Here is a 24,599-nt window from a genome sequence, read left to right as displayed (position 1 = left end):
ACACACACATATAGTTTATATTTTTTTTTCTCATTAGATGTTCTTTGAGCCAACATAAAATACAGCTCAGGCTTTATTGCCAAACCTCACCAATGTGGCTCTCCCCTCTGACATTCATCATTGATTATTTGTACTTATTGCACAAGGGATCAAGGCATAAATCAGAGCTTGGGAAGACTGCTTACCTTAAATTGGTAGTGATTACTAGTGTGAGGTTACTTTTGTATATTTTTCAAATGGCATTTGTTGGCAGAATAAGCACTGTTTAAGCATACTGACCATGTATGCTTAACATGTGGTTTCCATGTGGTTTCTACTCTGCCATATATAAGCCGTAAGCATGTCCCATTGCAAGCAGCTCCTGCTTTTGACTTGATAGTAGAGTGGATCTTCAGATCATGTGGCCATTTCTTAACTATTTTTTAATGACAAGAGTACAGGGAAACATCATTTTAAAACTCAGTACTTATGCTACACAAGTGGAGCAACTTCTCAGTTTGTTTCTTGTTGCTTGTGGCAAGTCTTTATTTTGCCTAAAAGTAAATGATACAGATCACATGGAAATGGTTTGTTGCAGGATGACTGGGCATGGTATGAAATGCAAATAGTCTGGTAACTCAGCGTTCAGCTGTTGTTCAGGGTCACTCCTGTTGGGCACATGAAGCGTCAGAAGCCATACTTGGTGCTGGACTTCCCCTTCAAACACATCCGCAAAGCGTAGATTCTGTATTACTTAATTGCAGAGAAGTTTTGAGTAGATTTAAAGTCAAAACACCCTTTCTCCATTTCTTAATGATTTGTATTGTGTCTCTTACCAATCTAGCCAAGAACCCCCAATTCCCTGAGAGCAGCAACTTTCTTACAACTGAAAGATAACTAGAGGGTTAACTCACTGAGCATGGCTATCACATCTCAGAAGTCAAAGCACACTGTGACATTTATATGTAAAGCAGGGAGAAGAAAATCTGTCCTCTTCTGAAATTAGCCGGTCTTATACTCTCTCTCACATACTCTCTCACACCAGTATTTATCTCACACACATACTAGTCAGTCTTCCTCACACACACATTAGTCTTTCACTCTCCCCTCTCTTACACACACACATACAATTAGTATTTCTCACACACTAGTCAGTCTTAGACACACACACACACACATACACACACACACACACACACACCAGTATTTCTTACATACAACACTGACTAATCTTTCTCACACACACCAGACATGCTAGACAGTCTCTTATGTGCAGTCTTAGCACACAAACACACATGCACACTCCAACATGCTCATAAAAAATACCATTTCTTCTTAAAGGGCCACTACTGCTAACTCAGATGACTGTATGTGGTCACCGAATAAATGGTAGAAATTTAATTCATTCTCCCACAGTCCTTTTTCAGAAACATAACACGTTATGTGAATCACCCTGAGCAGGGCTGCTGAGCAGGGTTCTTTGGGTTTTCTGTGAAGTGCTTTTGGCTCTATCCCCCTTGGCTCACTTCCATTTCATGAAAAGGGGATTTTTTTTAATTACCCTGAGGTCATAGTGGCCATTTTCCCAAAGGGATGTCCAGTTATTCTTTTATTCTGAATGGAACCATATCACCACCTCTGACCAGTTCATCTCTGTAGTTACTGCCTGGCTCTGAGCTCTATCCAGTTTTTTCCTATATTGCTTATTAATGAGGAGTGGTGGAAACTGTGTAAAAATAAATAAATAAATAAATGTCACTGGCTCAGTTACACAATTGCCTGGCCATAGGGAAAGGATTGCTTGTGAGACATTGTGTGTGTTCCTTTCCCTCCCACTGATAGATAACTATGAAGTTTGTGTGCATTTATGCATGCCTAAGTGATGATTTGAGTTTCCAGAGTTCAAGAACAGCCAGTTAAGTTGTGGGCCTCCTTGTTTCCCATGGAAAGCCAGATGTGAAGCCTCACCAGAATGCATTCTGTTTCTTTTCACTCTACCTTGCCAGGAGCTCTTACACATTACTGTAATAATAGCCAGGGTTTTGTGCTTAGCAGCAGCTGCTTATAACATCTGCCAGATAATTACTGAGCTGAATCAGAATTCACCTGCCTTAACCCAACGTGTGGGATGAATTCCTGATCAAGGAATAAAAGATTGATTGCAGTTACATTTTTCCATGCTTGTTAATAATCACCGCTATAGACACCAGGAAAGAGCAGATGCTTTTCTGGGGGAGGTGTAGATGAGCGGGAGGTGGAAAGGGGGGAAATATCCAGGAGCATCCACTTTTAACTACATATGTATGCGTCTCACATTCAGCATAAGACACTGACATTTGTTAACACCATTGTAAAAAGATGCCGCGGCGTATGCTTCACATTCTAGATTCTCCACAGCACCTGCTGATGATCGAGCCCCCTTTTATGTGTGAGTATCAGTGACTCAAAAGCTCATTATGGCTGTGTGTTACAACTTGTCTGTGAAAACCATTTCATGCTTTTATAACATCACAGTGCAGGAATAGATTCATATTAGATTCAGTGTGTGCAGTTTGGCTTTTTTCTTCATTTATAAGAGAGCATCAATTCCAGCAGAGCTATGCAGTTGCTGCATTTTCACGTTGCAGTGATGGTGAACTCATTTGAAAATCCCGTTTTCCAGCCACTAAGCTTCCAGGCTCTGTTGTGAGGCTGATCCTGTCTGCATGTGCAGGCGTGGTACCCGGATTTGTACCTTTTGTCACATGTCAGCATCACTAAAGTGAATTTCCTTTCCTTCACCATATGTGTAACCAGATGTTAGTTTACATAGAAGGTTTTAATGCAGTTCCCAAATAATCTGCTTCCCTGTGTTTCAGCAGCTTGTCATTCAGCTTATCTGTTTTCTGGTTTATATGGAGGTTTTGTGGGCTGTGTGATTGGCTGTGTGCTGGAACTGCTCTGCATGTGCTGTTCCATTGTGGGATACCTCTTCTGGTGGCCTCTGCCAATGTTGGGACAAATGACCATAGAGGTGTCTCAACAGAATATCAAACAAATATTTATAAAGCCCTCATTTATTACCCTCTGATGGAAGAAAATCAGCAAATACAGGTGACAGCTCTTCAATCCAACTTGAGGTTTCAAGATGGCTAATAAACAAAATAGGCGATGTTTGTTACTAGTATTGTTGCTTTCATGCGCTACATCGCCCACATATTTTCTCTTGATTTTGACTCAAGGGTTTATTTATATGAGTTCTCACAAACTTAGGTTTTCTAAAGTTCTTTCAAAATAGGGTTTTTAAAAATCCTGTTACCATTTAGATGATATACTAATATTTATGTTATATTATTACATAATATATAATACTACACAGTTTGGGCTCGTAAAATTTGAAAAGAAAACAGCAGATCTACTATTCAGTATTTTTGTAACACCCTAAAGGTTTTTTTCTTTGTTTTCAATAGATGAATAAATTAAGCTGGGCGAGTGAAAAGGCAATGCTTTAACATTGCCTAAGAGAATTTCCCTAACCAGTGCTTTTTGTGCAAAGTTTGGTTCTTAGGGTAGAAATTTCACTAGGAGATTCCCAGGGGGGGTTGAGTATTCTTTTGGTGGGCTGGCTGTGGTATAGCAAGCTGTGCTGTGAAAAAAAATCCTGCCTCACTGTCTATGGTAATGTATAACTTATAGCTGCCTTGTGAAAGATGGCACACTTGTGGTTGAGTGTGTGGAGGGAGCATCGGCAGTGTTGGCTCCCGTAAGAGCACCTCAAACCCAGAAGACTGCACTTTGAAGACGAGGGTGAACATCTTTATGTACCATCAGTGGAGCTGAAATATATTGTCCTAACTGCAAAGCAGTGGATCAGAGAACCTATCTTTTTAAAATTTTACTTATTTATTTTTAATAAATTACATTTTATTCACTTTGTATCCCAGTTGTAGCCCCCTCCCTCATCCACTCCCAATCTCACCCTCCCTCCCTCATCTCCTCCCATGCCCCTCCCCAGTCCTCTAATAGAGGAGGTCCTCCCCTTCCCTCTGACCCTAGCCTATCAGGTCTCATCAGGTCTGGCTGCATTGTCTTCCTCTGTGGCCTGGTAAGACTGCTCCCACATCAGGGGTAGGTGATCAAAGAGCCAGCCACTGAGTTCATGTCAGAGACAGTCCCTGTTCTCATTACTAGGGATCCTACTTGGAGGCTGAGCTGCCATGGGCTACATCTGTGCAGGGGTTCTAGGTTATGTCCATGCATGGTCCTCAGTTTGAGTTTTATTCTAAGAAAAGACCCCTGTGCCCAGATTTTTTGGTTCTGTTGCCCTCCTTGTGGAGCTCCTGTCCCCTCCAGTTCTTCCTATATCCCCCTTCTTTCATAAGATTCCCAACACTCTGCCCAAAGTTTGGCTATGTGGCTCAGCATCTGCTTTGATACCTTGCTGGGTAGAGTCTTTCAGAGGCCCTCTGTGGTAAGCTCCTGTCCTCTTTTCTCCCTCTTCTGATGTCTATTCCATTTGCCTTTATGAGAGGATTGGAATATCAAATGGCAGAGAAACACTTAAAGAAATGTACAACATCCTTAGTCATCAGGGAAATGCAAATCAAAACAACCCTGAGATTTCACCTTACAACCATCAGAATGGCTAAGATCAAAAACTCAAGTGACAACATATGCTGGAGAGGTTGTGGAGAAAGAGAAACCCTCCTCCACTGCTGGTGGGAATGTAAACTGGTACAACCGTTCTGGAAAGCAATCTGTCGCTTTCTCAGACTATCAGAAGTAGCGCTTCCTCAAGATCCAGCCATACCTCTCCTACGCATATATCCAAAATACACCCAACTATGCAACAAGGACATTTGCTCAACCACATTTGTAGCAGCTTTATTTGTAATAGCCAGGATCTGGAAACAACCCAGATGTTCCTCAACTGAGGAATGGACACAGAAATTGTGGTACTTTTACATAATGGAATACTACTTAGCAATTAAAAACAAGGAAATCATGAATTTTGCAGGGAAATGGTGGGAACTAGAGAAGATCATCCTGAGTGAGGTATCCCAGAAGCAGAAAGACACACACGGTATATATTCACTTACAAGTGGATATTAGACATATAATATAGGATAAACATACTAAAATCTGTACACCTAAAGAAGCTAAGCAGGAAGGAGGACCATGGGTAAGATGAACAATCCTCACTCAGAGAACTTATCTTAATGAATATGTTATTGGTTTAAGAATCATTATGATTTCTATATTGAGCATGTTTTATATCTACTCTCTTTCATAATTGCACAAACATGTCTGCCCTACTGACTTCAAGTAAGTATTTCTCTGAGTACTGACTAATTTGAGGATCTTGACCAACCTACTTAACAAATTTTACCAGCGGTGTAACTAGCCTTACAGAATAGTGGTAAATCTGAACTTGTTGATTTCTAAGCTCACAGCTATGTTCCACATCTCAAGAAATGTCTTCTAAATGATGAACACTCAATTTATGAGTTTACTTACTTTCAAGTGAAACAGTTGGATTTCTTTGAGAAAAAAAAAGTAAAGAAGTTGGTACACATTAATGAATATTTCCTTAACCTTAAGAATGATAGCTTCAGACTTTAGTCTTTTAAGTTTCTAATTTATTAGAATTCACTAAATTGTTGATTGTGCTAATTAATGAGAACACTTAACCATTTATTATGGGCAACAATAAGTTTCAGATATTTAGTGTTTAATAAAGTACACCTAACTTATGTCTGCTAGGCGATCTAAATATCTTATGACAAAAAATATTAACTGGGATATTTATTTACTTACATATATATTTTGTGGTACTAGTAATGAACCTAGGCCCCAGGCATGATAAGCAAACATTCCACAATTGAGCTATAACTGTAGTCCCATTCATTCATTCATTCATTCATCCATCCATTTATGCATCCATCTATCCATTCATCATTGTAGTAAATGGATCACACTTAGAGCTTTAACATGCAAGTATTCTGCTCCTGAACTGCCTCCCTAGCTATCTTATCAAATTTTAGAGTTTCCTAATCTAAAAAAAAATTACATTAGCTTTCTTGTTTGGAGAAATGAATAATCCTTTTTCTCTCCCTGTATGATTGTTACAACATTAGTAGTTTTTTCAGTAGCATTTACAATTTTAATTTCAGTTGTTGTGTTTGCATGTAGAGTATTTTGTCTTTTGAAATTCAAACTGCCTGTTGAATGTGCTCATTCCAAATATCATATGAAGTCCAGACATGATGGGCAATATGACTTTTTTTCTGTGTTTGACAGGCTTCCATAATAGACAAAACTCTGTTCCTTTTGCTTTCATGGATTATGTTTATTTCTAGAATCACTTATGTGCCTGCAGAACATTTGGAAGAGTTCAGAGTAAGCTTTGGTCAACAATCTGAAGGTATAATGGCACTGGACATTTTTTCTTCATATACTGGCAGGTGAGCAGATAAATCTTACTACAATAAATGACACAGAAGATTCTAAGAAATTAGTTTTCCTTTGTCTCAGTTTCTCAAGTAGTTACTATTTGGAATTGAAAATTTGGGATATATATGAATTTTCAGATCAGTAAGTTAAAATAATCTTTCATTCACCTACCTGCTATAGCACTTTAACATTAAGTTTTTGTAATTCTCCACAACTAGGAATATTATTTCATTAATTACCTAGATGGCACATTTTTCATGGTTTTATATAATATTTTTACTTTTCCTAGAAATATCAAACAACTCAATCAGAAACATTTTTTAACAAATATACTTCTTCTATTTGGAGACTCATAGGCTAAGACTCTAAGTACATAGGGACCGTAGGAAACAGTGTTTAACTTTTTATACAGTTAAAAAGGCTCTTATTATACAGTATGTTAAGAACATTTAAATAATGGAGTTTTCTTCACCTTACAAAAAGACAGAATTGGGGCTTGGTGATAATACTGACTGAGTTCACAGCAGGAGAGAAAGTCAGAATGCTTTCTCTGAAAGTGTGTACTGTTTTCTGTGGGTTGCTGGTTGTAGTTACACTGACAGTTGGATAACAGATTTCTCTTAAGCATACTGCAGAGCATAGAGCCTCACAAACATTTGGAGGCTTTCTCAGAAAAGTCCTACCTCTACAAAGGGTGTCAGAACGCCCTGGTTCCCAGCAGCCCTGAAGGAATTATGACATAGCACCATTGCTTCCTTTGCAAATTATACAAGGCCATCGTGTGCAGAGAGTAGTTTGGAATAGAAAATCATGAACTGTGATTTAAAAAAAAAAAGAAAGATAATTATAGTTTTTTGGTCCTCATGATATTTATGGCAGGATTACCTCACTATGTACACAAGCTGGCCCAAGTGCACATCAGAAGTCTTATCTTAGGCATTGTAGCATGGGTTGTTTGTAATTTCCCAGTGCCTCCTGTAAAAACAGGAAAAAACCATCTTTCTTTTGTCCAAATGGAGGACCAGCAAACACCTCAGTAAGTTCATGGGATCTAAAACATTCCAAAGTTTTAGAAAGAAAGAGCTGTCTTCATTGCTGTTCTTCACTGTCAGCACAGAGGAAGATGGCCTTGTTTTTCATTGCAGTGATTAGCTGTTTCATCACGGAGAAAGCATATTTGTTATTAACAATGGGGTGCTTACAAAAAGCTGTTTGCATCTTATGGGGGAGGAATCTGCAGCAGCAAGAGCTTAACTTCCTGGAGTCCCACAGCTAGTTTCAAAGTCAAGCTTAGGATGTAATAAGTCAGACTTTTAAGATCTTGAACATTGACTCAAAGGAAGAATTACACAAGTCCATAGAACAAAGAAACATTGTGGCACAGAGAGTAAGTGCTAGGTGGCTCAGGTTCAGTCTCACTGTTTTACACTGTGACGTTGTCCCAGTAACTCTACTGGCACTTAGATGTGGGTGCAGGTAATGGTGATAGCTATAGAAATGTTTGATTGACAACACTTAATTCTCAGGAAGAAAGCAATTAAATCCTTGCTTGGCTACTTGAGTGGAGGAAGAAAAGGCTTGTTCTATTTTACTCTAGAGTAACTGACATTGGAGCTTCTGAAACCACATGCTAAGGTAGAGAACAAATACTAGACATATTTAGAGACATATGTATGAGTTAGTGAAAGGATTCAACACTCTAAAGTCACTTGAAGAAATTGGGGTCTGTGGATCAAAGGATTAAGACTGTCTTCTAGCTCAGATGTCAGGTATGCAGTACAGCATGGCCAGGACTGCTTCTGCATTTCTTGTGCGTAGATATCCTTGCCAAAGACATGGGGCAGAGAAACCTATGGCTGTCAGTAGAGGTTACAGCAGCTGCTCACATTCTCACTCTTTCTTCTAAACCTGCATTTCTCTTCATCTCCTTCCTATCTTCTTGGCTTTTGTTCTCTGGATAAGGGCTTCATTTGAACTCTTTTTCATTTGGTTCCTTGCTATCACTTTTATAAATCACCTCGTAGAACTGCTGCTGTGTGTTCTGGGCTACTGTCCGGTTTAGACTCTAAAAGCACAGCTTGTCTAAGATCTGTCTTCTTTAGTTTACATAAAAGGGGACTTCAAGTACAAAGCAGCTGGTAGTTCCTGTAGCAGGTAAATTACATTTTAACAATGTTTAATCAATGTTCAGGTCAAAGAAAAGGATATTCGTAGAGAGCCTGGACACAGCTTGTCAGCACTGTGAATCATGTTGAAGTGCAGATCCACTGGGCCACTTGACATTGGTCTTAAAAGAGAAGATCATATAATCTGAACGAGTTCAGGATTCCTATCAGTGAAGAATGGCTATAATTGGAATCCATGTTTTCTTTAGCCTTTTTAGCTCTATAAAGTCAACTGATGGTGAATTCTTTCATCAGAGAAATAGTTTCTGAATATTTTTCCTTTAGAATACCAGTGTTTGTTGAAATGTCCCCATTCCTTGCCTTTATTCTGCCACGTTTCGTCAGCAGATGGACCAGGCAGGACTTTGTGTTCGGCAGCTTCTTGAGACTTTTGTGTACAGCCGTCTCTAGTGTGAGGTTGTTCGGTTAGGTTTTTTTTTTCCCCGTGCGGGGAAATGTTAGAAACTTGTAAGTAGGTACAATGAAAATTCAGACAGCTCTGCTTTTTTAGCTTGCCTGTTTAAGAAAGTGTTACTCCAAATTCTCACTATATGTTTCCTTAACCAGAGACATGCCAGAACTACCAGAGCGAGAAGAAGGAGAAGGGGAAGAAAGTGAACTGCAGAATGCAGCCTACAGCAGCTGGAGTCAGCCTCGGCGGTAAGGACTGCTTCTGTGTTCGGCCCATTCAGTGGGTCTGTATGCTTAGAGAGATAGAGAGGAAGGGTTTATGGTCTACACACTGGCCTATAGATTGCTTCTTATGGCACCAGATACTTTTTTTTATAAAAGCAGTGTTAACTCTTTATTTCTTCATATGTATATTAGAGAAAATAATGTTTATCATACAGGGTTAAAACTAACTTATATGCAACGATTTGTAGCAGACTAAAGACAATTATCTAGAGGAAAGTATGCATAGGTAGTTGGAATAAATAAGTTCTGAACAGTTTTGGGTACAGTGCCAAATGTTTGTTTACATTTTAACATTATGCTTATATACTTATTTACGTTTAAAATTGTATATATTAGCATACACACACATATATTAACTGTAAATATGAGAGAGAGACAGAAATGTGAGCAGGAAACTTTGTTCTCACAAGCTGAGTTTGTTCAAAGCCTTACATATGCTGGCACTGGTTCTTGTGCAGCAAAGAAGAGTGACCTTGCCTATGCCAGGTGAAAACACTGTAACATGAGGACATGCTAACATGTTCTTGCTGAGTTAAGTCAGCTTCTGTGTAATGGGGTTCACTGAGGCTTTGGTAGGACCCAGAAACAAAGTTGATAATTTGCTGTATAACCAAGAATTAAGTCTAAGACATAAATTCTGCCTCTGGGTAAGGTAAGACTGTCTTTGGTCAGGCAAGATCTTGAGATATGTGAAGCAAAGAACAATGTAGGATATCAAATATTAGTAATCATGGTTTAGCCCCTCAAGCTGTTTGAAAATTAACCATTACCATGGAGCCATGCATTGTGAGGTTGCCTGTTCACAAGTGAGATTTAACCTATAGCAATAGTAGAAAAGACTATTTTATGTCATTTCAGAGAAACCAAGCATCTCCCTAACAAGAGTTTTCAGTTTCAATTTCTTCAATAGCCAGTTAGCTTGCTGCCTCTCTACAGCATTATCCACATTGAGAATAGGATATATGTGAAAGCTTTTCATTTGTATAATGGGATTAGCTGTGGAATCTTTTAAATTCGGAAGAGGGCTCAATAAGTTCTGCCTCTAAACAGCCCCCACATGGCAGGGGGCAGTCCTCAGTAAGTACCTGGTCCAGGCTGTGTGTTTGTCACAAGTAGCTAAACAAAAGGAAGCAGTCTAGAGAAGAAGATGCATGTATCCCTGGGTCTGGAAAGTTTGTATGCTCTGCTCTTCCTGTCTCGTCTTTACATCAGCCTAAGAATTCCCTCTGTGGTGATGATTTACACAGAGGCTTTCAGTATTGTGTAGAGAAGCACTAAAGCACTCCAAGGACTGTCCATAGGTGATGATGAAGAAGCAGACCAGCACAGCCAGAGCTTTCTGGAAACAAGGCTCACCTCCCAGCACTGGAAACAAAGTCACCAAGGACTTGTGTTGAAATAGAGGACACTTGTTAGCTAAGTGTTAAGGATTGTAAAATGGGACTGATGAAAGGGCTCAGCAGTAAAGACTCTCAAGCCAAGTTGACCTGGTTAATCTGGGTTCAATTCTCAGACCGTACAAAAGGAGGAAAGGGAGAAACAACTCCACAGAGTTGCCCTGTGACTTTCACAGGCATTCCATGGCATGGGTGCTTCTGCACATACATCATATATACGCAATCATTTTATAAAATTCAGGTTATGAAACAGGCATAAATAGATTTTTGTTAGTGATTTCCACGTATATTATTTACCTTGCTTGATTACATTTTTTTTTGGCTTGTGCTTTGGAGATCCGTGTCATACTGCTACTTAAAGATCTGATTCAGGCCATAGGTAATACTTGAGTGGCTAATAGTGCTATTACACCAATTATGTGCAGTGAATGTGTATATTTTTAGTGTATGTGCATGAGGTCTTATCTAGGATGTGTATATATATATATATATATATATATATATTCAGAAGCAGAATTACTGGCTTATAGACTTATATGTATTTTAAAACTTTATTTGAAGTTACTTTTAATGGTGATCATAGCAGTTTGCACTTCTATTTCAATACATGAATTTCCTCCAAATGACATGTGTAACCTTTTTAAAGCATTCTGTCAACAGATGGAAAATGACACTGTGTAGGCTTGTTGAGGTGGATGCCATTTGCTCAGTTGTCATGTGGATAGAATACTATACTACCTGTTATTCCTGTGGAAATCACTACCACCATGATGACCACCACCACCAACCCTCATCATCGCCCTCTCATCATCATTATCATAGATTTATTTGTTGCTTTGCTGCCAAAGCATTCATTTTGCAACTATATATTAAGTAATTAATTCCTCATAAGACCATTTTATTAGAGACTCTTATTGGTTCCATTTCACAGCTGAGATAAGTGAGACAAAGAGACTAAGTAGGTTGCCTAGTGTCATGTAATTAAATAGCAGAAAAGCAGGGCAGGGACTCTGCTCACACAACCCAGCTGTCTGGCCCCAGAGCCAGCTCATGCTCCGCAAAGTGTCCCTTTCTAGATGTCCTTCTTTCCCAGAGATAGCCACCATGTTTGTCTAAGGACCAAACAGCCTAGCGTCTCGCCTCTGATCATTTGGCTGTACTCTGCGTTGTTTAAGGATTCACAGACTGTACATCACAACAGGCTGTTTAAACCTCGCAACCAGCTAGAATGCCCAGTGCTGTTTGTCAAAGTTCCTGAATCCGTAATTCTTCCTTTCATGGTGAATCAGGGTCGAAAGAATCTGTACCTCCTAGGCTTGATATGAGGATTAAGTTAAAAAAAAAAAAGCAGCTCCCTGGAAGAATGGGATTGGGACACCTAACCCTTATTATAGTTTGCTACTCATGTCACTCCAGGAATTGTTTCTAACTCACAGTTGGCAGTGAGCAGTCTTGGGAGACATTTCCTATCATTCATTTTTAAATTTTTCTTATGAGCTCAAGGGTCCTATCTGGCTTTTAAAATATATGCATACATTGGCTGCATTTCTTTGTTTTACAATTTACTGTAAAAACTGCTTTAAGAAATGGCAAAGAGGGGCTGAGTCCCCTCCTCTTCCCTCTGCATGGGCACAGGCATATACATTTACATATGCATATGTGTATACCTCAAACTGATACATGCACATGTGAGCATATGCATACAGGCACACACATATACAGTAAATGTAAAAAATAGAAAAGGACATTGCTTTATTTGATTTAATAAACTTCCTAGAGAGAAAATATTGAATAATATTTTAGCTTGTTATAGTCACAGAAATTATTGTTCAACTTCTTTCAACTAATTCCTTCCAACTAAACAGATGAGCTTTCTAGGCTTACGTATTTACAGTTAACACAGCGTCCTCACCAAAGGGGAAATGTTTGTGTCACGCATTTCATCTGTTACGCACAGCGGCCTTTCTTTCTGCCTCTTCTTTCCCTTGACAGCAGTCCAGTGTTCTTCTCATTGAACAACCCAGATGTCAGTGTTGAGGACACACTGGACCTTGCCATCTTCTTGTCCTCAGTGTCCACATCATTGTCTTCCAGGAGCTCTGAAATACATGCAGGACCTTGTCAACACTCCTTGCCAAAAGTCACCTCATTCTTGCATCCCTCCCTTTTCACAAGATGGTCCTGTAAATCCATCCTTAGCTCTTTTCCCTTTTCTAGTGCTTGAGCCAGCCAAAACTCAGGTTTTTACACACACACCAGTCACTTTACCAGTTAGATCCTCAGCCTCTGTCCTTAACCCTTTAGCTGTTAGCAGCTATTTATGTGAGTTCTGTGCTTATGGCACAGATAAGAAGAGATGATAGATAACGTGATAAGGACCCAAGTTAGTAGCATATGAAATCATCTTATGCAACAGCAAGGAGCACTGTGCTTCCTGGAGTGGAAGGTGCAAAGCAGATAAGGGAATCTCAGAAGGTGCTGGATCATTTCATGTAGAATATTTTCAACAACTGCCCTTCATGCCCTGACTGTTAATGACCAGGTCTGCTCTGGCAAGAAAGACTCCTACAGAGGCAAGCTTCTGATTAGCGTGTGAAAAAAGTGTTCTTTCCCTGGATTTGGCTGCTAAACCTGGGAGCTGCCATCTGTTCAGTGATAGCTGAATCTCCTGATCATTTAATGACTGTATTATTAACACTCCTGCAAAATGGGACTTCTTACTGGCTTGCACTTTAGCCTACAATGTGAGTCCAATATTAATACCAAGTAAACACATAATTTGGAAGGTATTTCAATGATCTTTTATGACTAGAGTTCCATGGTGATAACACATATTATTCTATTTGTAAGTGTGCAATTTGAAACCTTTGCTATAACTATAGTACCATCATCTATAGAAGACTTTTTGTCATGTAAACCTAAGAATGTGTACACTAAACAATACCTCCCTATTCACTTCCCCGCAGAGGAGACTTCATTCTGTGTCCTATCTCCAGATACGTCTGCTCTGGACCTTGTGTGAGTGCAGCCATAGGCATTTGGCCTTTACTTCATTTAGCTGGCCAAGTTCACATAGCATAGGGTACTCAGAGTTGGTATACGTTGTAATATGTTTCGGCAGTTTCTTCCTTTTTAAGACAGAATAAAATTCCAATAAGCTATGTATCATTTCGCTTATTTTTAAATGTAAAAATTATTTATTTTCATGCTGTGGTGTGTATGTGCATGCAGGTCTGAGGACAACTTCTGGAGGTTGGTTTATCTCCTACCTTATTTGGGGCAAGATGACTGCAGTTTCTGCTGCTCAGTGCACACCAGGCTAGCTGCCCGTGGGCTTCTGAGCAGCCCTCCTGTCTGTGCCTCTCATCTCTGTACAGGAGTGCTGGGATTACAGATGTAAGCCAACACATTGTGCTTTTGTAGGCTCCAGGGATCAAACTTGGGTAATCAGAATTACACAGATACTACTTTGTGCACCGAGCCCTCTTGCCAGCCCTTATTCAGTCATTTCTAAGAGACATAAAGTTTACATCACCTTCTTACCTGCTCTAGATAATGCTTTTCTGATGCAAGCATTCAAAATATCTCTTCACAACTCTGATTTGTATCTTTTGGTTTTGTTTCCGTACGGTAGTGGTATTTTTAATATTCTGTTGTGGCTGTAACCTGTCACATTCCCGCGAGCGATGCACAGAGTTCCAGTTTCTCTCTATCCTCACAGACACTAATAATTTTCTGGTTTCGTTAATAATTGTCATCCTAATAGGTGTGAGGTAATGTACTATTGGATATTGATTGTGTCTCTACACATGTTAATCATTGTTTTATGTGTTTATAAAACATTTATAAACAAGTAGCTAAATGTCTATTTGAACCCTTGGTTAAATTTCAATCTATATGTAAATGCATTTTCATACATTCTAGATATTAATTCTTTATTGGATGTGTGACTTCCAAATCTCATTTTCCTTCTGTGGGCAAGCCTTTTTCCTCTCATTTTTTTTTTTTATTTTTTATTTTTTTTTTTATCAGTTACATTTTATTAACTCTGTATCCCAGCCGTGTCCCGATCCCTCATTCCCTCCCAGTCCCTCCCTCCCTCCCTCATCTCCACCGTGCCCCTTTCCAAGTCCACTGATAGGGGGGACCTCCTCCCCATTCATCTGATCCTGTTTTATCAGGTATCTTCAGGACTGGCTGCAAAGCCCTCCTCTGTGGCCTAACAGGACTGCTCCAATTTGCCTATGTCCTTTATGTCTGTACTGGCTATCTTTCTGTCAACTTGACACAAGTTAGTCATGAGAGAGCAGAGAGCTTCATTTGAAAAAAAAAAAACCTGTATAAGATCCAGCTATGAGGCATTTACTTAATTAAATGGGGTTTACTTAATTAAATGGGATCAGTGGGGTTGGGTAGTTCATGTTGGGAGGTGATATCCCTACACTGGTGGTCTTGGGTTCTGTAAGAAAGCAGGCTGAGAAAGCCATGAGGAGCAAGCCAGTAAGAAGCACCTCAGTGGCCTCTCCACCAGCTCCTGCCTCCAAGTCTCTGTCCTGTTTGAGTTCCTGTCCTGACTTCCTTCAGTGATGATGAACAGCAATGTGGAAGTATAAGCTGAAATCAACTTTTTTTCCCCTCAAGTTGCTTTTGGTCATGGTGTTTCATTGCAGCAAAAGAAACCCTAAGTAAGACAGTATCATCTACAGAAAATTCTAAAATTCAGGGAGCTTTTTCTTTGCGTTTTCTCTGTGGATATATATATATATGTATTCTCTGTGGATATATATATATATATATATATATATTTATTTATTTATTTATTTATTTATTTTTATAGGGTGGAACTTTGGAGAGAACCAAGCAAGTCCTTGGGCATCAGCATTGTTGGTGGTCGAGGGATGGGGAGCCGGCTGAGCAATGGTGAAGTGATGAGGGGTATTTTCATCAAACATGTTCTTGAAGATAGTCCAGCGGGCAAAAATGGAACCTTGAAGCCAGGAGACAGAATAATTGAGGTAACCTCCAGTGAGCTCTGTGTTCAAGATGTCCCCATTGTCTACTCTCGTTACCAAGGGGGTTGCCATTCCTTTTTGTTTTTAACTTTTATTAATTACACTTTATTCACTTTGTATCCCCCCCTCAGTCCCACCTTCCCTCCCCCTTCTTCAGAGTTGCCATTCTTATGTTCACTCCTTGCCCCCTGTTAGAGTCAAATGTTTGCCATTCAAGCATTTTCCCATTTTTTTTTTTTTTTTTTTGGTAAGGATGTGATGACAAATTATATGTTTGGTGTAAAAACTTTTTAGAGATACAGAGAAACAATTTTAAAAGTATTGGTCCCAAAGAATATAAATTTTAAAAAAGAAATTCTCTTAGGAGAAAATTAAAATACTTAACATCATATATTCACAGGGAGGGAAAACATACATCTCACAGTTAAGTTTTCCAGTAAGATGTTATTTCAAGAAATAGTTTATTGGTCATTTCAATGTAGATAAACTTTGTTGAATGGGGTTTTTTTTCTAAGAGAGTCTTTTTTTTTTTCTAAAATTTTCATTATTGAGAACTTGATTACTTTTTAAATGAATGTTTCATAAAAGCTAGGAGCCTCCTCCTTAGCACTTTGCCCCTTTACCACAGAAGGCCCTGTGTGCACATACATGGTGTATACTTTGCTATACATAAGAGAGAAAAATAGTCAAATCCCACATCATCCCTAATTAACATTTGGTATCTTTTGCAGAGTCCTCAGGTACAGTAGAGCCACGCATGCACTTACTAATGTGTATTTCACGAGCAGCCACTGTGTTCCTGCTGCTGGGCCAGGACCTAGTGTCCACAGTAGACAAGGCACTGTAGCTGCCTGGCCACAAGGAAGCAAATTAGAGAAGGGTTAGAATGTTGAGAGGTGGGAGTCTGAGCCAGTTTTCCTAACTTACATCGTAAGAAGAAAGGAGAAACTGAGAGGTAAAGATGTTTATGAATGTTGTGGGCATTGTGTTTACTTTACAAAAGTGATTGTCTCATTTCCTCAGTCTGTAAGAATTACACGCTAAGTTCAGAAGGTTGCCTGTTGCATAGCAGTCATAATTTAGAATGACTACTTTGGCCTGGTGTTTAGCTCAGTGCCAGGGTGCTCACCGCAAGTGCATGCAAGGTGCTGGGCTTAATTCCCCCAGAACTGGACAGCGAACATAAAATGTTTCAGAATTGGGTTGCTCATTCATTCATCTATTCATTCATTCTCTGAGCCTGAAGAAATGAGAGATAAAAAAGTTTGAGAGGAAACAGTCATCTTGTGGCTCTCTTTTTTTCTGTGACCATCTATAAGAACAAATAACAGGACATACTGCCCTATTCTCATTAAATGAAATACTAACCCCATTAATGCAATTCTTTCTCAGAGTTAGAACCCCATCTAAAAGTTTCAACTCAAATTGTGACTAGGATGTTTATATTATGTTTAACTATTAAGTACTTTTTGGCTAAAGAGAAAAATAAAAATTATTTGCATTCATCTTTAGACATTATTGAGTATTGTTTGCCCCCAAATGCTCTTTAAAACAATTAAAATATTAACTAAAATTAGTAAAGAATGAACCATACTAATTAAAACCTTCCTTTCAAATAGAAAAGAAAGGATGTTTTGGTGTGTGTTGTAAAATACCTGCACGTAGGTTAGTGGTGGCTTCTTCAGGACATTATATGTAGAGATTCTCCAGAAAATAGGAAGCCTAGGCCTTTATAGGCCTGGTGATTCCATTACAGGCCTGAACTAGTGTGCTCTGGACTTGAGCAGTGGTGTCTAGTTGACATACAGTAGGCATGAATATTGACTTGTTAGAGACATTAAAGGCCATTTTAGTATGAACTGGAAAATATTGTTATATCAGCAAAGTATCAACCTGAGAAAGGCTTTTAACTAAATGTATATAATTCTATGCTAGGACTTAATGATTGGTTTTCATCTATGAAACTGTGTCCACTCTGAGCTTTACTTGGTAAATGGAAGTGATACCATCCACAATTATCTTGCAGGATTGGCATTTGGCCTTTCTCTACATTCTCTCCTGACCCTCTAGTGTAAAGGCTGAGCCTGATTATCACTCACAAAGCATTATAAAATGACTTTCATTTTTCAAGCTATTTATATAAGAAACTAACAAACAAACACCATTTCTCAGCTTCCAGTTCCTGCCACATCTACTGCAGATTCCTTTGCAAAGCTAACCTTACAGTAGTCTGACCTTTCTGAATATCAGTATTTTGTTTATTCTTTGAATTTCCCTAGGAGAAACCCATGAAGAATTGCTCCTGCCACCATGTCTTAAGTGGGTCACTTTATGAAAAATTGGCAGTATAGCATGGACTTCTTTGAAGGGTCCCTGAATGCAGTCTCTCTAGACTGTTTCCTTAATGACACTGACCCAAAAAACTGACTCACAAACACAAAAGAGCAGCTAGTGCTATGAGGAATGCAGAAGGAGAACCCTCACTCCAATTGGTTATGACTCCAGCAGAATTTACATTCAAACCAGGTGCCCGAGTCCACTGGAGGGATGACAACTGTGCAAGCCTGACTCCTTTTATTTTTGACACTGAAACACATCTCCCAGGATCTCAAGGAGCCTCAGAACTCCTGATCCAAATTGTTCCTTTGTTCTCTAGCTTCATGAAATGTTAAGCTGAGGCCTTCCATTGCAGGTGGATGGAATGGACCTCAGAGATGCAAGCCATGAACAAGCTGTGGAAGCCATTCGGAAAGCAGGCAACCCTGTAGTGTTTATGGTACAGAGCATTATAAACAGACCGAGGGTAAGCAAACACAAAGGGCAAGGTAGGCATACTGAAACAGCGCTCAACTTGGAGTCTAATGTAGTGAGGACCAAGTTGTCTGCATTTTGCACCTAAGACTCAGAAGGTGTTTACAAAAGGTTTCCTATGCTGTATTGAAACATTGAGCTGCCCGTAAATTTCTTCTCCTCTATCTATGAAGACTTGAAAATATATGAAAGTAGAATTAATTTGTTACTATATCAAGTTGATATCTTGTTAGTATTCATTCTGGTTTAAAAAAAATACACAAATTCCTGAAAGGAATATAATGTAAAAATAGGTTAAACACCAGTTATTTCTGGTTGTGTATCTTGGAATCCATAAAGACTTCATTGTTTTCTTAGTTTATTTTTAAATTGAACCTCTTATCTATGTGGTCACATCATTAGATCTTAACATATTCCGCTAGATACAGAATGCTCTTAGAGTACATTCTGCTTATAAACAAATTATTTCATAATTAATTATTAGCTAGAGTCAATATATAGGTCATCATAAATCACTGGAGACAGAAACCTACTACCCCATTCAACCCTCAGTCATCATTGTTAAAGTATTTTAAAAATATATTTTAGAAGCCAGTCAGTGTATTGCAATCATAGATGTCCAGAGGCTCAGACAGGATTACAAATTTAATGTTATTAGTACTATGTAGTGAGACTCTGAATGAAAATAACTTTAAGAATATATAAGCACATCAATGGCTATTATCAATAGACAGGATACAAACTGCAGCTTAGTATGTTTGATTTGCCCTAGTGATGCCAAAGGTGAACATTTTGCCACTAGTTTAATGTAGGTTTTAATTCCTTCTTTATGCTTCACTGAAAAGTGTCTTCATATGGAGTAGTTATTAAAATTATGTTTCACATAGTCCCAAGAAAGTTATTCAGACATCCAGATGCTCTCAGAGTGGGGTTTTCTTAATACTAATTTCCTGAAATTCATCAAACTCCTGAAGCTCCAGGAGACTGTTTCTGGGTGTAGAAGCTTGTGCACCCATTTCCAGAAGCTCTGCTGACTGGCAGGTCTAAGTTTGGTTGGCTTTGAAAGAAAAATATTCGTATATGTGAGTACAGTCAGAATCATCATGTGAAACCTAAAATACGTGATGGTAAATGCAAAGTGCACGAATTTTACCTTAGAGAATTCAGAATTTAAGATGTTATTAACATTGAAGTGATGGAAGCACAGTGACAGCACCTGTGAGGGCAGTGAGACAAGCGGAATGAGGCTTTTGGCCTCCCTAGACAGCACCCAGGTTTAAGTCACTGGTCCATTTCCTTGCTGTCAAGACAGGTGTGGCTCTGGTCTGGGGTTCACAGTGTGGAACAAATGTGGTAATTCTTAATATAAGCAGTTCTCATCACATCTGCAGTTTTTAGCCATTCAGTTGTTTATTGTTAGGTAATAATTATCCATTCAGATAGAAAATCTGCCAAATGATAGGGCTGCCTCACTCTGTATTCTTTGCAAATGCTATTGAGTTTGTTTAAATAACTACAAATCTTCTTACATTTGTTAACATTTGTTGTGTTAAACATAGACACAGCATGGTAATATTGTAAATGGCTGTTTAAGTTGAGTTACAGCTATTTTTTTGTGTGGGAGGGTTTAATTCCCTTTTTTGTTTTATTTTAATTTCTAACTCATAGCATTTAGGATAATATTATAAACTACTGAATAGTGATTCTTAATATTACTTTGAACACTTAAACTACAAACATTTCTTTCAACGCCAATCACATTTTCTAATGAGCTGGAAATATATTGTCTCATACACCTGGAAAATATTCTTATTTTTTTATTTGAGGCATAATGACACCTAATTTTATAGCAATTATTCCAGGATAAATCTTGCTCAGAAATGACATGTTTAGTCAAGTTAGGCACATTTTGCTTTGGGAAACTAGAATTAATTTTGCATGTAAAATGAGATATTCTTTGTTAGTCATGATTTACTTCCAAATGGAAGTAATCAGGCCTCTGGTTAGCTAAAGGAAAAACACCACAAATGCTCTTGCCAAGGAGTCCCTGTGGGATGGAGTTCTCTTTGTGGGCTGAGGAAAATGCTGTGCAGTTGAGAAGCCAGTCTGTCCCTCTGTGCTTTGGCTATTCAAGGAGAACTCCCCAGCATGTCCCTTGTAATCCCTTCAGTGTGACACTGAGTTAGGGCTGTGTACATTCTGACTCCTGGGTGGGCCCCTTCACCGGCCCTTTAATTCCCTAGGGAAATTTTATCATTGAATTTTTTTGTTTAGCAACCTATCAGTTTTATAATTATTTCCCTATTGATATAAGTGACCTACCATTCCATGTGCATTGCTCCTCCTCAGACAGCACCAAACTGAAATCTTGTAAGGTCTGAAGATTGAAAACTAGAGGCCTCACGGAGTTGCAGGTCTTGTCATCATGGGTCAGTCCTGTTGTTCCACATAGTCACAAAGGACAGGCCCTGAGTCAGCCACGCTTGATGACCAGAAATACTGTCTACCCACACCTCCAGGACGCCAGTGTTTTGCACTGCCCAGTCATTTCTTTCATCTTACTAAGTGGTCATGTTTCTTGGCACTTACACTCCCCTCTTGAGTAAAGCAGGAGTTGACATTTTAAACTGAAAAGCAGGGAGGAAGTTGAGAGGAACAGAAATGTCATTGTACCCATATCTTTTCCTGCCTTGCCTCTTGGGGAAAACATTGCAGGAAGCACACATTGAAAGGGTAATGTGGCATAAGCGTTGATGCTGGAGCTGGGGGACAGTGTCTCCAACATGCTCTCCCGGGTAGCGTAGAGTCACGTGACCAGCCCCTCCACTGCATGCCTGGCAATCGGGCTTTTTCAGAGAGAAGTAACAGGAACATTTAATTGGAGCCAACATGAATTTTAAATGTCTGCAATTTTCTTTGAAAGATCCAGTCAATAGAAGGAAAAGATAGCGGGTGTGAAAGGAAGAATTTATTGTGCTAAGGAAATTACTTTTTTTTTCTTTTTAAATATGAACGTGCTAAATTCTATTTGGCTGACTTCCTGCCTTTAATATGTATATTCAGCCTTAACAGTCCCAGCTAGGGGCCTACTACAGTCAAGTTACAAAATCTAAGAGAAATACTAAACACAGACTTCAAATATTATCTAGAGCTTTAAATTCTTCAATAATGTAAGAGATATTGTCAGAGTTTTTCTTTTCCTTTATTAAAATATGACTCTGTCAAATTTCCACAGAAAGTGGTAAGGAGTAGAACACCCAATATAATGAATGAACTGGTTTTTTTTTTTTTTTCCACTTCTTAAAGTTTAAAAATGTGATTGTTCTAAATCGGTGTCTGCTGGCTGGTCCCAGGGCAATTTCCTTAATGGGGGACAATGTAAAGGAATGAAAGTTACTGATGTGCATTCTATGCAAACAATTGAAAAGTCATGGCACTCATTTCTAAAAGTGAAGGAAAGATCAGGGTTGTGGCTTTTCTTCCAAAATACATGTGCGGATGCTCCGGAATCTGAAGCTAGTGTGTAACAAGGGCAGGGTAGATGCACCATGTTAGTAAATCCTTCAGGAAAAATGGAAGAAATGTCAGGTCAGTCGTCAATCTGTTTTTCTTTCTGGAGTGATTAGACTCGGGTGTCATTAGAAACAAACTATCCGTAGCTGTTTAAGAAGGAGAAGCTGTGAGCCACTGTGACTGACTTCAGTTTCCCATGGGGAGCTCTAAGGAGTTAAATACTTTGTTCTGGGGGTTGGGTTGTTTGCAGTACATTTCTTGTGCCTTCAGCGCATCTTCTGTTTCCTTTTAGAAATCCCCCTTGCCTTCCTTGCCGCACAGCCTTTACCCTAAGTACAGCTTCAGCAGCACTAACCCATTTGCAGACTCTCTCCAGCTCACCACTGACAAGGTTGGATAACGTCCATTGTCTTGTCGTTGCCTTTGCGAATGTTCTGTTGTTTTTAATGTGCTGTTGTCCCACTTCACTGTTTACTACATTTAGTTAGAAAAACGAAGAAAACAACCAGTGTGTATTCTGAGTGGACATGCAAGTTCTTTCTAAGCATTTTGTTCTGCCAGAGAATTTTTTTTTACCTGAAGTTAAAAAAGAGAATTCAGTGGTTTTCCTGCATTTTAGCGTGATTTAATTTTTATGTTTAAATTTTTGTTGCCATTTATATAAAATACTTTAAATACAATTTTCTTAAACCTTGCATTGTCTTAAAACATCTTCAGATTTGTATAAGATGATCATAAAATCTCTTCTATGAGTTAGTCACTCTGCAGATAATTTTGTGTGTTGTGTGTGTGTACATGACAATGCTTTCTGAATATTCATAGAGTAAGTCTATATAAATATCAGAACAGGAAGTATAACTGTTTCTATGATTATCACTTTTTACTTGGGCATTTTCATAGTATAAAATTATAAGACCAAATTTAAAACAAAAATTTATGAAATTCTTTTCTATTATAATTTGGTAATAGAAAGGAAGAAAGCTGTCAGTAGTTTTCTTTTAGAAACCACTTTATGAATATTCATTGGATTTTCATTTTACTGTGTCATGGATAAGAGAAGAAGCTGTAGCTGAAGGGATATGTTTTCTGTTACTATAGGAGTTACAACATTCAAGTACAGTCATCTCCCATTGTTCCCCAACTGACCCTTTTGCTCCCACACCATTTAAGGTTTGTCTCCACGCAACATGTGTAATGTGGGAGTGTTTTTGTTTGACATGCATGTTAATTTTACTTGACGTGTGCACAGAAGCTTGGGTGATTACTATTGCATTTTTGTTTCTACCAACAAAGTTAAATGACCTTTGTGAAATACATATTTTTGTTAACAGATTTTAAGAAGTGTCAATAGCAAGCCATTTACATGATCTTGATACATACAAATAGAAGACTTAATTGCTCCTTCAGGAAGAAGGCAAATATTAGTTCTGCAATCAGTCAGTTGGCTTGGGTTACAATTTAAAATGCAGAGTGTTGTGTATGCAGCACTGATAGATTTTGAAATGAGAAGAATTTTTCTTTATTATTAAGTAAAATATCAACAACAACTGTAGAAAGAACTAAAAAATACACATCCAGAGACCTAAATTACTTCATGTTAGCCAAATAATACTTTTTGATGATACAGAGAAGAAATTTTCTCTTTTGCCAGAAAGCTTCTTATGTACATGTCTTTGTTAGTATGATGTCTGAATTTTGGTTGGATCAAGTGAAGTTTCTGGTGTGCTGGCACATTTTTATCTGTATATTATTTGAGAGATTTATAACACAGCATTCTGAAAGACAGCAGGGATTTCATTGGTACTTGTAACTTTTATTTATTTGACCAATGATGAGTAAACTGAACGTTGTTAGTACAGCAAATTCTATGCCTGAAAATCAGTTGCCCTGAATCTGTCGGCTAATGCTGTCACCTTGCTGGTAAACTGTGCATTTTGAGTTTGCAAAAAGATTGTATTTAGTGCGTGAAAGTCTGGTGTTGATCTGTTTCAAGGCATTCCTACATTCTGAAGTGTTTAGGAGTGTCTTCTTTTAAAACAGGTTAATTTTAGAAAAGAATAAATATACACAAAAATTACAACAGGTCATGTGGGAGTTCATTTTCTTCACAAAGGTTGCATAAATGATAGAAAAAAATACGTAGGTTGAAAACCTGAGTGACTGCCTGATGTTAGTACTTAGTTTGATTGTCCCTGATCTTGAGACACAGGTACTGTCTTACTGTGGAAGCTGGAGAAGATAGCAAGCTTTAACATAAAATGCATTGTGGTAAGAGCTAAACAGAAAATGGCTATCAAGGTCACTTAGTAGTTCTAGGTGCTTGCCACCAAGACCAGTGGTCCGAGTTCAGTCCCTAGAAACGTCTTGGTGTGGGAGCCGGCTCTAGCAAGCTATTTTTCTGTGCTCTACACTCACCCTGAAGCACGCGTACTCCTAATCACCCACTCATACTAATATGGGAAATAAATAAATGTAAAAGAAAAGAACTGCGAAAAAGACTAGCACTGGATTTTAAGCAAGATTTTTCCTTCACAGGTCTTAGTTTGTTCATCTGCAAAATAAATGAGACACACTGGCCTTTCAAATTCTAACCC

The 24,599-nt window shown here is 38.6% G+C and overlaps 1 protein-coding gene across 4 annotated transcripts in view; it reads left to right on the top strand.

Moving 5' to 3' along the window:
• The window catches only part of Mpdz (multiple PDZ domain crumbs cell polarity complex component), a 169,295-nt gene that overhangs the window by 108,652 nt on the left and 36,044 nt on the right, over nucleotides 1–24,599 (top strand). Inside the window, exons 23-27 of one of the 4 annotated variants that reach the window (XM_021642664.2) lie at nucleotides 6,318–6,422; nucleotides 9,144–9,236; nucleotides 15,507–15,684; nucleotides 18,374–18,484; nucleotides 22,298–22,396. In XM_021642664.2, the coding sequence (XP_021498339.1) occupies nucleotides 6,318–6,422; nucleotides 9,144–9,236; nucleotides 15,507–15,684; nucleotides 18,374–18,484; nucleotides 22,298–22,396 (586 nt within the window). The remainder of the gene's footprint in view (nucleotides 1–6,317; nucleotides 6,423–9,143; nucleotides 9,237–15,506; nucleotides 15,685–18,373; nucleotides 18,485–22,297; nucleotides 22,397–24,599) is intronic. The other 3 variants (XM_060365775.1, XM_021642667.2, XM_060365776.1) reach the window with 3 other exon arrangements.

The sequence above is a fragment of the Meriones unguiculatus genome, chromosome 12 (assembly GCF_030254825.1).
Source record: "Meriones unguiculatus strain TT.TT164.6M chromosome 12, Bangor_MerUng_6.1, whole genome shotgun sequence".
In the NCBI taxonomy this organism is placed as follows: domain Eukaryota; kingdom Metazoa; phylum Chordata; class Mammalia; order Rodentia; family Muridae; genus Meriones; species Meriones unguiculatus.
Note: the sequence above shows the minus strand (reverse complement) of the source record. Positions and strands in the feature narration are given on the sequence as shown.